Source organism: Papaver somniferum, unplaced genomic scaffold, assembly GCF_003573695.1.
Source record: "Papaver somniferum cultivar HN1 unplaced genomic scaffold, ASM357369v1 unplaced-scaffold_6, whole genome shotgun sequence".
Lineage (NCBI taxonomy): Eukaryota > Viridiplantae > Streptophyta > Magnoliopsida > Ranunculales > Papaveraceae > Papaver > Papaver somniferum.
Window position 1 is genome coordinate 458,558 of NW_020648748.1, and position 13,962 is coordinate 472,519.

Below are 13,962 nucleotides of genomic sequence, written 5' to 3' on the forward strand. Positions count from 1 at the left end.
ACATGGCTGGAATAGTTTGCCATTGGCACGGTGGTGTAAGAATTTAGGGTTTGGTGTACGAAGGTGATGTCGGTCAATACTAAGGGTTCTACCGTGGAACATGACACATATATATGTAAAAAAAAAGGTACCCTGGTAATTCTTACGTAGGCGTGTTGAATGATTCAATAAATGCGCTAGTGGTCCTAGTGACGTCATGTCATATGTAAGGTTTTACACTTTTAACCCTAATCTAAAAACCACCATCAACACTTATATACGAAGTTCAAAAGATAACCGTTATACTTCATATTGTATTCCTTAATACTACGTCTAACTAGAGTATAATCATTCATAGCTTCGTAGTTATTTTTTCAATATGCACGACTTGAAAGATATGTTAGGGAATGAAATAGTTCAAGTCAAATATTACTAACCTCAAGTGGAAGGATGATGTCGCTGTTGTAGCTCATTACTTCTTCTCATTCTTCAAGTCTTCATGTAACACTATTCATAACCATCAGATCAGGAAAAATATAGTTCTTTTTCTAAGACGAATGTTTTTGTAATTGATAAATTATAATTAAATACAGATAAAATTCGATCTTAAATTGTGTAAATATCATTGACGACAATCTAAACACTTTACAACTAAAGGTCTTTCGGGTGTAGTTAGGTTCTTAGATTTTTTTTATGAAGGAACCCGATAAATTCATGATTATACACATCAAAAATTACCTTGCAACTCAATTTTATTGATATAATACAGTCCCACTTACTCCATAGGCCGTCACATAGTTTTTACATGCGCGCGAGTGACGAGTCACAAATTCAAAAATCGATTCGGATTGTAAGTATAAAGCGGCCTAAGAATCGCAAATGTCAATCCCAATCCCGAGTCAACGATACTTTAGCTCACCACAAATTTTTTATTTTTAAGGAGAAGCATAAAAATGAAGTACGTGATTCGACCCTAAGACCTCGTGCACACATATTAGGAGTCTGACCAATGTTTCGTGCACCTGTTTTTACTACTAAGTACTTTCGATGCGTTTTCTTTTTCCTCTTTGAATGACAATTATTAGGGAGACAATGATTCCTATTGATGCAATTTTTTTCCATTGATTCCAACTGAAAGATATTACTAGGGAGGGAGAGTGAAACAACCCCAATATGCAGGTCACATCTTTTTGAATTACTCAAGCGCGTTGTATAAGGGCTTAGAAGGTGAGCTCATTCTCGACCACTATACTTATCCTACACTTTTAGAGGAATGAGATCTATCGGTAACTGGAGAAAGCCTATTCATAACCATCAGACCAGGAAAAACACAGTGCTTTTTCTAAGAAGAATGTTTTTTAATTGATAAATTTTACAAATACAGATAAACTTCGATCTTAAATTGTGTAAATATCATTGTCGACAATCCAAACACCTTACAACAAAAGATCTTTCAGGTGTACTCAGGTTCTTAGATTTTTTGATGAAGGAATCTGATAAATTCATGATTAGACACATCAAAAATTACCTTGCAACTCAATTTTATTGATATAATGCAGTCTTACTTACTCCATAGGCCATCACATGGTTTTTACACGTGCACGAGTGACGAGTCACAAATTCAAAAATTGATTCGAATTATAAGTATCAAACGACATAAGAATCGCAAAAGTCAATCCCAATTCCAATCCCGAGTCAACGATTATTCGAATCAATACAATTTTTTCATTTCTAAGGAGAAACATAAAAGTAAAGTACGTGATTTGATCATATGACCTCGTGCGCACATGCTAGGAGTCTGACCAATGATTCATGATCCTGTTTTTACTAGTAAGTACTTTATTTTATCTTCGATTTATGATTCAATGTACGAATTGTCGCAATAATGAATAACGAGTTACGATACGATTCACGACTTTAAAATCTTGATCTATTGACTCTATTCCCCGTAATAGCTATAGGTGTGTACCAATATACAATTAAACAACTAGAATTACGCTATCCCGCTAATAGTACTAACCGCCTTTAACAGTCGTGCCATTCTTATCGTCCTTCATATATGTATTCTCATACGATAATTCTAAACCAACAGAATAAACCACCATGAAAAGTGTCGAAAGGGATCCAATGATCCTGGGCCAACTCTCTAGCATTTGGATGTATGCTTGGCAGACATGGATCCCCCGCTGGCAAGGACGAAGCCAGCCCATTGCTAGGGTGTACACTTGCATCCCCTGCCCAGCTGGTTGAAAAGCCTAATTTAAGCATACTAGAATATTTTTTGTTATTTATAAACCTAATTTTGTTTATTTGCGCCCAAAGTAAATTTTGCAAGCCCAAAGTATTTTGCAAATATTTTGCAAGCCCAAAGTAAATTTTTACACCCCGTTTCAGGATTTTTTGGCTCCGCCCCTGCCCGCCGCTCTCTTTCCCGAAACCTTTTTCGGTTTCTCCTCCCAAGAACCTCTAACATGCGCTGGTGGTGAAGGATACATAAAAACGATTCAAGACGGGGTGTTTTGGTAATTTCAGTCTTTCTTTCTTCCATTTCTATTTTCTGGTATTATCTCCGCCTTTATTCTCTCTTTCTAATTTCTTCTTCATTTTTTCATTTTCTCGATTCCATTAACACACAGAAAAGAAGAAGAAAACGGATCTTAAACGGATATTTTCTCGGGTTTATAATCATGGCTACTCCACCTGCAAGGGCTAGAGCTGATTATGATTACCTCGTAAAACTTCTCCTCATCGGCGATAGCGGTAAGAAATCACAAATTTCTTGTAATTGTTTTTAAAATTTTTGTCAAATTTGTTGGTGGAATTAGTCTGTTGAGGGATCTAATTTGATGATCTGTTTTTGGTCGAAGATTTTATGATTTTTGAACTAATTTTTCATTTGAAGTTTGACAAGGATCTGGATATAATTGAATGTGTACATGGATCTATACTGAAATTTTTCTGAATCAAATTTGGTTAGTTACATTTAGGCCAAGGATTAGATGTGGAAACAGAAGAGAAGGAAAATTTTAAGGTGGAAGCATTTATTTGAAATGGGAGATAACATTATAATTAAGGAACAAACAATGAAATTGAAATGCTAATTTTACAAAACTAGGATGAGTCTTTTGGTTGTTGTTTAAGACATTATTCAGTTTAATCTTCAGTTAGTTTGTAAAGACTGCATTGGGTAATGATCTGTTGTGAAATGCGCTGGAAAGTGAGAACTGAAGAGCCTGGTTATAGTGTATTGTGATTGTGTAGTGGTTTATAACTTTATTGCAAGAGCTATTGTGAGTTATTCAACGACTTTAACTAATTTTTCCTGCATTGTATACATTTCGTAGAACTGATTAAACAAAACCTTAGTATGTATCAGGGAGTTGGTATTTGCATGTAACCATGCACCCGTACACACATGAAGTTTTGTGTGTTTGTGCATGTTTTGGGTGAATGGTGGTATATGAAATTGAAGTAGATAGATTACTGTTGGATGTTGACATGTTTTTCAGTTCGGTCTGTAGTTAGTTTTGATAGATTGTATTGCATCATGCTTAGTGGTTAATATTAACTTTTGTGTTGCTGGAAACTGAGAACTTAAAAACATGGCTCTAGTATAATGTGGTTGTGTATTGCTTGAGCGGAGTTGGTATTGCGCGTTTCTGTATCCCTTTTAGACTAATTTTAAGCTGCCTAAGCATACGTTTTGTAGACACTAATTAAATGAAAAATATGTATACATCCAGAGAGTTGGTATGTTTTCCTTGATTCATGCACATTGATGCACACTAGTTTCTGTATTTCTGTGTTATTCTGCATGTTGTGGTGTTATTATATGATATTAAAGTAGACGAACTCTTGATGGGTAACAATTACATTTCCTAGTTGGGCTGTACATTTGTGTTTTTAGTGTATATGAATTATACAAACTGAGGCTCAAGTCAGACAGAACAGTAGTTAGTTCAGATGTGGTATGGTCCGCGCCAAACCTATATTGTATGAGACACATAGGATGACTGGAATGTCTAATGAATTGTTGAAATTTCTTATGGCGTTTCACTAAGTTCAGTGTGGCATTCTTAGTGTAAAAGGATTCTTTTGTTATTCTGTAATGTTTTTCTATACTTTTTATTCAAATAGCTTATGCCACTATGAGAGTTACTCTATCCAGTTTGACTAATTTTACTCTGCATTGGTGTAGATTTGTTAGATACGGAATAAATGAAAACCATATGTATCAGGAGACTAGGTATGTCTTCATGGATTCGTGCAAAACTATGCTAATTAGTTCAGCATTTGTGTATCTTCATGCATGAGTTTTGGTCGTTGTTATTCTCTTTTTGAGTAGGAAATGCATGTGAAGTCGAAGTAAATGGACTCTTTATGGGTAATGAAATGATACGAGAACGTTTAGTGGTTGACCTATGAATGAGTACTTTTATGTTTAATGTTGTCTCTTTAGTATAGATCAGTTGTTACCATCGATTCCTTATGTGGTGTCATCTGATATGTGAGTGTTCATGCTGTTCCATTTGAGAACTCTAGTTTCTGTTAGGTGTTATGACATTTGATCAATTCCTTTATGTTTTGATAATACTCATTTTCTGTAAAGCAACTAATGTCGTGCAGACAATTATTTTTGAAATATATTGGATAACCACAATTATATGATATCTTGACCTTGGTTGTCTGTATACTTCTTTTGCAGGGGTGGGTAAAAGTTGTCTTCTTTTGCGATTTTCCGATGGATCCTTCACTACCAGTTTTATCACTACTATCGGGTGCGGTGCTTTCTAACGTCCCTCATTCTATTGGGCTCTCTTTCTTTTAGTTCGATCTGACTTACAAGGTTCACTCGTATCCTTTTCTGTAGAATTGACTTCAAGATAAGAACAATCGAGCTTGATAACAAGCGTATCAAACTACAAATCTGGGATACTGCTGGCCAAGAACGATTCAGAACTATCACAACAGGTAATGTCTGCTATGTAGCTTTTACAAACTGATAGTGATACCCTACACCTTTTGCAAGTGTTTAACAACTTCACTTAAAGAGTAATATTTCATGTGCAGCTTATTACCGAGGAGCCATGGGCATTTTGTTGGTGTATGATGTTACTGATGAATCCTCTTTTAACAGTAATTTCCCACTCCTCTCTTTTGCTGACATTTATTGTTTTATACCTAGATTTAGTTTTCAAAGATCATAATGGTATTCATGCTCTCTTACTGAAAAAATGATTTGCTAACAACCTGTGGACCGCAGGATATGTACTTTTTGGATTATTTTTCCTTAGTATCGTATGGATCCTTGGATCCAGGAGGTGGTTGCATCTCTTGCTTGAGCCCAATTAGGTTATATCATTCCCTTATCTCTGCTGTCAGCTGTTTAATTTTTTTATGTTTGCATCACCAGATATCAGAAACTGGATCAGAAACATTGAACAGCATGCCTCTGACAACGTCAACAAGATTCTGGTGGGAAACAAGGCTGATATGGATGAAAGCAAAAGGGTGAGATTTTAATGTCATTCTGCTGCTTGGGATCACCTTTGTTTGCTGTTATTTTTTTTCCGTTGTTGTTTGTAACTTATGACCTTTAAGAAACTGTTGGTCATGTTTCTGTATTGGGGATGAGAGTTTATTCCTCGTTATACCTCAGACCTTTGTAATAAAACATTATTATTGGCTCCTCTTTCTCTCTAGCACTTTGAGCTTTTGAAGCATGTGGTTACTAGCAACCTTCATGAATTCCTAAACCATTTAGAGCTGATATCACCACTGTTTTCTTTTGATCATTTCAAATTTGTTTGTCGTAATTTCCATCAATTACTTACAGCTTCTCTTTTCTTTTTTTAGGCAGTGCCTACTGCCAAGGGTCAAGCCCTTGCTGACGAGTATGGTATCAAATTCTTTGAGACTGTAAGGATACATCTCCCTGTGGCGGATTCTTTTTGTTCTTATAAGCTAGAGAATTTCATATACTGATGCTTCTTTCTTTTGTGTTCTGCAGAGTGCAAAAACAAATCTAAATGTGGAGCAAGTTTTCTTTTCCATTGCAAGGGATATTAAAGAAAGGCTTTCTGAAACCGACACCAAAGCTGAGGTATGAGATCCCTATTTTACATGAACATCTGTATCTAGCTCAAAATATGGAAAAGTCCAGGCTTTTGGGCAAAGACTCTCAGAAAGTGTTCTGTAAAACTCTCAGTTGCTATCTTCTTATGCTCCACTTTATTTCTTTTCTAATTTTCTTTGGTTGGTTGACATGGTTGCAGCCTTCAACAGTTAGGATTAACCCAACTGACCAGCCAGAAGCCGCACCAAAATCAGCTTGCTGCGGATCTTAAGCGAACTCATAATCATCCCTCGAGGTGATAGCAAGCCGGTGGTGTATGCTGGAGAAGGCGGGAAGCCCATTCTTGTTGAATTCAAACACAAATGATTAAATTTATCGGTGAAGGAAGGCACCAGGCAGTTTGCTTGTATTTTTTTCTTTTCCCTTTTTGTTTCCTTACCTTTTGGGTTTTGTTTTTTCCCCTTAACTATTCTTCTCATCTGCAAATTGTTGTAGTGTGTGGAAGGCAGTAAAATCTGTTTCCCTCTCGCTTATTCGACGCATTGATATAACATGGCAGACAGAACAGAACAGTCCATTGAACTGGAATTCCTGGGACTTGGATAAAAAACAGCCTTTATTATATATTGTTGTTACCTGTACTCTTATATGTAGAAAAGAAAATATATCTGGTTCTTCTCTAATGGTTTGCATTCTTACTTGCCCTTGTGTGATACCTTTGTGCCGAGTGTTTGTTAATGTATCTCACCCATGAGATCATCGTGGCAATAACCAGTTGACAGAAATACTCTACATTTGCATCTCCACTAAACCTAGAACAATCCAGTGGCTAATTTTTAGCCCGGTTTGAAAATGGGTCCCTTGTTGCGGCGCAGGGCCAAAAAAACCCTATTCTCTCGGCCTGTTCGGTTGTTGCCTTGGTGGCATACAAGAAGTAAAAGTGCTTCTTAGTGGTCGTTTCATAAATTTTTTTATCACCTTTTTGCTCTTGGAAGTGCTTCTCTAGAAGTCGGCTCCAAAAAAGAAAAAAAAGAAAAAATTTCAAAGCGAAGAAGTAAAAAAACTCAATTTCTATGAAGCAAAATATTGTTGTTCTGGACTTGTGCTATTGAAAAAACATTTCTACTTCTGGTATCCGGACACACTATTGTATCTAGATAAATGTCTGAGTTTTCTGCTTCCAAAAGTTAAAAAACGGTGGTGCTATTCACAACACAAAAACACCACACTACTCACAGCTCAGGACATCTAAATCCCACATCTCTAAAATGGTGAACCTTTTTATCCAGCGGTGGGTCCTGCCTGAAAATCGTGAACCAATACTCTTGCAACACCTAGCATTTGAGCTGTGAATAGAGCTCTATGTGGAACAGTGAATAGCATTTCCGGTTAAAAAACAACTTCTAAAATATTATCTATACAGGTTTATAAAGTCGACAATTGAGCTCAAAATTACTTCTCTATGAGGCATCCAAAAACCCTAGCAAGAATTAAAAATGAACCTTGGGACTCGAACCTCAAATCCCAGAAATTTTGCATCATCCACCAAATTTTACACCGTGACAAGGAAGTGACTAGTGGTGGCGGTGGACGACTGGTTCCATTTGGTCGGTGGTGCCACAAGTGTTCAAACATTTTCACGTGCCAGGGTGTACTTAGTCCATTGAAAATGTCATACTTACGGAGGGACAAATACCCACCAAAACCTGAAAAATAAATAAATAAAATAAAACAAAGAGGTGGCACAAAAAGGGCAAACACGGCAGTACTACTGCCTCTCTCTTCTCAATCTCAGAGAAAAAGAAAAAAATGGTCCGAAACAACACAAACTAGGGTTTTCAACGAATCACCGAAATCTGATCCTCTCGGGTAATAATCTCCACCTCTTTAATCCCTTTCTCTCTAGAAAATCATCCATCTAAAGCATTATCTTGTTTTTCTTACGCAATTAGGGCTTTGAATTTCTGCATTTCATTTTTTTTGTATGAAACAGGTGCTATCAATTGTGAAATTTTGAGGTTTTGATTGAGTTTTGAATTTCAGTATGGCGTGGTTTAGAGCAGTATCTAATATATCAAAACTAGCAATTAAGCGAAATCTAGCACAAGCTAGATCTTCATCATATATAAGTCGAACACAATTAATCCGATCACAACAACAACAGACTCAGTATTTCCATTCATCAGTTATTAGATCGAAGTCAGCTCCATCGAGTGCGCCGGTTCCTCGTCCTGTGCAATTATCTAGATTAACCGATAGTTTTCTAGGTGGGACTAGTAGTGTGTACTTGGAGGAATTGCAAAGAGCATGGGAAGCTGATCCTAACAGTGTAGATGAATCATGGGATAATTTCTTTAGGAATTTTGTTGGTCAAGCGTCGACATCACCTGGTTTATCTGGTCAGACCATACAGGAGAGTATGCGTTTGTTGTTGCTTGTGCGAGCGTATCAAGTTAATGGTCATATGAAGGCGAAGTTAGATCCGTTAGCGTTGGAGGAACGTGAAATACCGGATGATTTGGATCCTGCGTTGTATGGGTTCACTGAAGCTGATTTAGATAGAGAGTTTTTCCTCGGGGTTTGGACTGTTTCGGGGTTTTTGTCTGAGAATCGTCCGGTTCAGACTCTTAGAGCGATATTGAACAGGCTTGAACAAGCGTATTGTGGGAGTATTGGGTTTGAGTATATGCATATTGCTGATCGGGATAAGTGTAATTGGTTAAGAGATAAAATTGAGACACCTACACCTAGGCAATATAATTTGCAGCGTCGTGAAGTTATGCTTGATAGGCTTATGTGGAGTACACAGTTTGAGAATTTCTTGGCTACAAAATGGACTGCTGCTAAGAGGTTTGGGCTTGAAGGTGGAGAAACTTTGATTCCTGGTATGAAGGAGATGTTTGATAGGTCAGCTGATCTTGGGGTTGAGAGCATTGTTATCGGTATGTCACATAGAGGAAGATTGAATGTTTTGGGTAATGTTGTGAGGAAACCACTTGCACAGATTTTCAGTGAGTTTAGTGGAGGTATAAAGCCTATCGATGAAGTTGGACTGTATACAGGGACTGGGGATGTTAAGTATCACTTGGGTACTTCTTATGATCGACCAACTAGGGGTGGAAAAAGACTTCATCTGTCTTTGGTCGCAAACCCTAGTCATTTGGAAGCTGTTGATCCACTTGTGATTGGAAAGACTCGAGCAAAACAATACTATTCGAATGATTTAGACAGGACAAAGAATTTGGGTGTGTTGATTCATGGTGATGGTAGTTTTGCTGGACAAGGTGTAGTTTATGAGACTCTGCATCTTAGCGCCCTTCCTAATTATACAACTGGTGGGACTATCCACATTGTGGTGAACAACCAAGTGGCTTTCACGACTGATCCAATGTCTGGGAGATCTTCGGAATATTGTACTGATGTTGCTAAAGCGCTGGATGCCCCTATCTTTCACGTAAATGCGGATGACTTAGAGGCTGTTGTTTACGTATGTGAGCTCGCAGCTGAGTGGCGACAGACTTTCCATTCTGATGTTGTTGTTGATATAGTTTGTTATCGTCGATTTGGGCACAATGAGATTGATGAACCGTCTTTCACTCAGCCTAAAATGTATCAAGTAAGCCTCTCTCTTTACTTCTTGACTATCATTGCACTTTTTACTGTTGATATGCAAACACATATTCCCATGTTTATTGTTTATATTTGTTTAGTTTCTTATTTCCGATACCTCTAGTGGCAGTGCCTTGCTATAGTTATTCGTTGTTCGGATAAGACCTCAGATATTGAAAGTTTCCGCATTCTTCAGATTGTAGCTATGTTCTTACGAAAGGGTATCTCTTTGAAGGATTAAATCTGTATCTCACACTTCTTACTTGGTGTGACAGGTCATTCGTAATCATCCATCAGCACTCGAGCTTTACCAAAAGAAGCTCTTAGAAACAGAGCAGATTACAGAAGAAGACGTTAAAAGAATGCAGAATAAAGTCAACACAATCCTCAATGAAGAATTCATTAACAGCAAAGATTATGTTCCTAGAAAAAGGGACTGGCTTGCTGCTTATTGGACTGGTTTCAAATCCCCTGAACAGGTTTCACGTGTTCGAAACACTGGGTATGTTGGGATACTTTGGAGGTTTTGCTCTTCTATTTTACATGATTTTTAACGCAATACTGATTCCATTGAGTTGTACCTCAGGGTGAAGCCTGAGATTCTGAAGAGCGTTGGAAAAACAATCACAAGTCTTCCAGAAACTTTCAAGCCTCACCGAGCAGTAAAAAAGATATTTGAACAACGTGCCCAGATGATTGAAACTGGGGAGGGGATTGACTGGGCAGTCGGAGAAGCACTTGCATTTGCTACATTGCTAGTGGAGGGAAATCACGTAAGGTTGAGTGGTCAGGATGTTGAAAGAGGTACCTTCAGTCATCGGCATTCAGTTATTCACGATCAGGAAACAGGGGAGAAGTACTGCCCTCTCGATCATGTTACCATGAACCAAGACGAGGAGATGTTTACAGTCAGTAACAGGTGATCTTTTTCACACTGTCTTTAAGTTTTTCATAGATGTAGTGCAATATTGCCATCTTCCACTGTTACCTTTTCCTGGAAGGTTATGAAAACACTTCAATGTTGAGTTTGGAGGATTATGATACAGTGTGTTTCATACTTCTTAGTTCTTAGTATCAGTTCTAGTGAGTTGTCCAACTATAATGTTAGCACAAGATTGTGAAAGGCATTTTGGCAAATGTTTTTTTGTGCTAATTGCACCCGTAAAAGGTTGAGCTTTGAGTATTGACCTTCTGAGACCCTTAGAAATTTCCGGTTTGTAATCTTTTAAGTTGGCATCAGATCACTATATATGAATCGGGTGGCAAATTTACAGAAAGGGTATATTTTTTCATTTATCCTTTGTACACTTGTGACACTAACATAATGAATCTTCGTCGTCTCTATATATGCAGCTCGCTTTCTGAATTTGGCGTTCTTGGGTTTGAATTGGGATATTCAATGGAAAATCCAAATTCATTGGTTATATGGGAAGCACAGTTTGGTGATTTTTCAAATGGGGCACAGGTGATGTTTGATCAGTTTTTGAGTAGTGGAGAGTCAAAATGGTTACGTCAAACTGGGCTTGTAGTGCTGCTTCCTCACGGTTATGATGGTCAGGGCCCTGAACATTCTAGTGCAAGAATGGAGCGATTCCTTCAGGTATATAAAATAGTGTTATTTGTATCTCATGATTCTCTCCTAGCGACATTTACTAATAAATTTTTTAATCTCTGGCAATCCATGTCATTAATGGTTGTTTTTGAGTCTTACCTGCCGTAACTGATGCATCTAAAATGATCTAAATATATAGATGAGTGATGATAATCCGTATGTCATACCTGAAATGGAACCAACTCTTCGGAAGCAAATCCAGGAGTGCAACTGGCAGGTTGCAAATGTGACAACCCCTGCCAATTATTTCCATCTTCTGCGCCGTCAGGTAAGTGCAACATAGTATGCTCGTCAATATGGCTCAATCTTAACATTTCTGTTCCATTTTTCTGATTATGCATGGTTCACATTCCAGATACACAGGGAATTCAGAAAGCCGCTAGTTGTCATGGCACCTAAAAACCTGCTTCGTCACAAAGATTGTAAGTCGAATCTGTCTGAGTTTGATGATGTCAAAGGGCACCCAGGTTTTGACAAGCAAGGGACCCGTTTTAAGCGTCTTATAAAAGACCAAAAGGACCGTTCTGACCTTGAGGAGGGTGTCAGGCGTTTGGTTTTGTGCTCTGGGAAGGTAATATTCATATAAGATCTGCGATACTAGTTGTTACATTCTTTAGCAGTTCCAAGTGTTCGTTGTTCATCCTTTTTGTTTTCTAGGTCTATTACGAGCTTGATGAAGAAAGGAAGAAAGTCAGTGGCGATGACGTTGCAATCTGCAGGGTGGAACAGCTTTGCCCATTCCCTTACGATCTCATCCAGCGAGAGCTGAAGCGTTATCCAAGTAAGTCCTTTTAACTCGATAAAAATTGTACAAAATTGAGAAAGTCGAGTAGAACTCATCAGCTCATTTTCCTGGCTAGGAAATAGTTTGACTCGAGCAAAGTATAATCCTCAACCAGCCATATCAACCTAATATTTTACTACATGTTTGAGTGTCACAGCAGTGCCAAATGCACTTTCTACTGAACTGCTTCCTGTCATCTAGTTTACCGGGGTTGATTTCTAAGCCCTTTTTAACTAGACACAACAGTCATGCTGATAAACTGATTCCTTGTTCCTTTGTATTTCCTTCTTTTCAGATGCTGAAGTTGTTTGGTGCCAAGAAGAGCCAATGAACATGGGTGGATACAACTACATTGCTCCACGTCTGTGTACTGCCATGAAGGCTTTAGGTAGAGGAACCATGGAGGACATTAAATATGTCGGTCGTGGCCCATCAGCTGCCACCGCCACTGGTTTCTACTCGGTTCATACGAAGGAGCAGACTGACCTAGTCCACAAGGCACTCCAGCCTGAGCCAATCAACTATCCTTTTTGAAGTAACTTTTGAAATCTATATCCTAGAGATAAAGGTATGCAGAGGAAGGCACATTCAATAAACTAAATGTTATTTTGTATATACCGGTTTAGGTTAGGATAGAGGATTTTATCCTAACCCTGCAAGGGAGGGTGGTTATGCCCTGCAGATCTTTCTTGTTCGGTTGTAAAATCAAATTTTGTGTAATTTTGTTTAGATTACTGTGTTTGAAAACATATCCCCCCAAGTAATAGTGCACTAGCCGTGTGCTCGGGGTGTGCTGTTGCATGAATAAATGCATTACTGTGGCAGAAATTCTGAACGGATAATATTTCATTTTTTCTTTTCTTTTTAAGAACAGGATAGAAAAATCAATCTGAAATTACTCCAGGAAAAATTTGACAGTCTGCCTTGATAATTGATAGGGGGCAAGCCACTTTTATTAAAGGGAAAACCTTTTGGGGCGGATTTAAAAAAGAGAAACGACAAAACTTTCCCTTATATATAATCACCCTCCGTTAAGTATATATACTAAAACAAAGTCAGTTTGGGAATCTTCAACAAATTGCCACTGTTATGTGCAAATCTGGCGTAGGTGCAGTTTCATTTTTGACAGTACACCGAAATCTGGTATGCAGAGTCGTTAAATTTAGCTTGAAATTGATTCTACTACGCCATAGCATGAAAGACAACTATTTATAATTAACACCAACAAGGCTAATGATATGGATATCACTCTTTTGAACAATAAGAGAATAATGGTTACCAAAAAAATGGAGAAAGCATGAGAGAGGGATACATATACTGACCATAAGCAGTAGATATTAGAGAATGAAGCATCAGATCATAGTTCATTTATTTGAAAGACACAATACATGTAAAGGATCACGGATTTCTTGAACTCGAGACGCAAAACCAAGCTAATTGCCACCTCCATGCCCTCTCCTTCGTTAGTTTAGCTTATCAGTTGGACCATCTTCATCCCAAAGCACATAACATGCAGCACCCATGGATAGGTTTAATTTTAAAATATGTTTCTATGTGACTATGTCCCTGTTGATGGTAATACAAAAATCAAAACCGAAAGGATTATTGATCGGGGAAAACTAGGTTTTTTTTAGATCCACCCCGAAATCAGCTTTCCCTTTAGTAAAAGTAGCTTTCCCCCTAACAACTTAGTGTGTATGCACCTTACACTGTCCCCTAACAGTGGGCTCTTCACTTTTGAGTTTCAGTTAAGGCCCCATGATAAAGATTGTCATACATTTTGTTTTGGAGGAAGAAAAGTTCAGCTGCTAAATTTGTTGTTAACAATCTCAGGTGGAAATTCTTGCAGTTGAAAATTGTCTTGCTTGATTATATAGTATTTTGGTTTTGCAAAGATGGTGA

General features: G+C 37.9%; 2 protein-coding genes across 2 annotated transcripts; both read left to right on the plus strand.

Moving 5' to 3' along the window:
• Positions 1-2,555: 2,555 nt before the first annotated feature.
• Positions 2,556-6,738, plus strand: LOC113343543 (ras-related protein RABE1c-like). The gene is made up of 8 exons (XM_026587700.1): positions 2,556-2,739; positions 4,685-4,757; positions 4,850-4,950; positions 5,050-5,115; positions 5,393-5,490; positions 5,836-5,898; positions 5,990-6,082; positions 6,255-6,738. The coding sequence occupies exons 1-8, from the start codon at positions 2,667-2,669 to the stop codon at positions 6,324-6,326; spliced, it is 639 nt and encodes a 212-aa protein (XP_026443485.1). The 5' UTR covers positions 2,556-2,666; the 3' UTR covers positions 6,327-6,738.
• A 1,049-nt stretch (positions 6,739-7,787) lies between these two features.
• LOC113343563 (2-oxoglutarate dehydrogenase, mitochondrial-like) lies at positions 7,788-12,902 on the plus strand. Its single transcript, XM_026587718.1, has 9 exons — positions 7,788-7,924; positions 8,049-9,671; positions 9,940-10,166; positions 10,251-10,583; positions 11,018-11,264; positions 11,416-11,544; positions 11,632-11,847; positions 11,934-12,057; positions 12,356-12,902. Exons 2-9 carry the CDS (start codon positions 8,100-8,102, stop codon positions 12,592-12,594), a joined length of 3,087 nt encoding a protein of 1,028 aa, XP_026443503.1. The 5' UTR covers positions 7,788-7,924; positions 8,049-8,099; the 3' UTR covers positions 12,595-12,902.
• Positions 12,903-13,962: the final 1,060 nt, after the last annotated feature.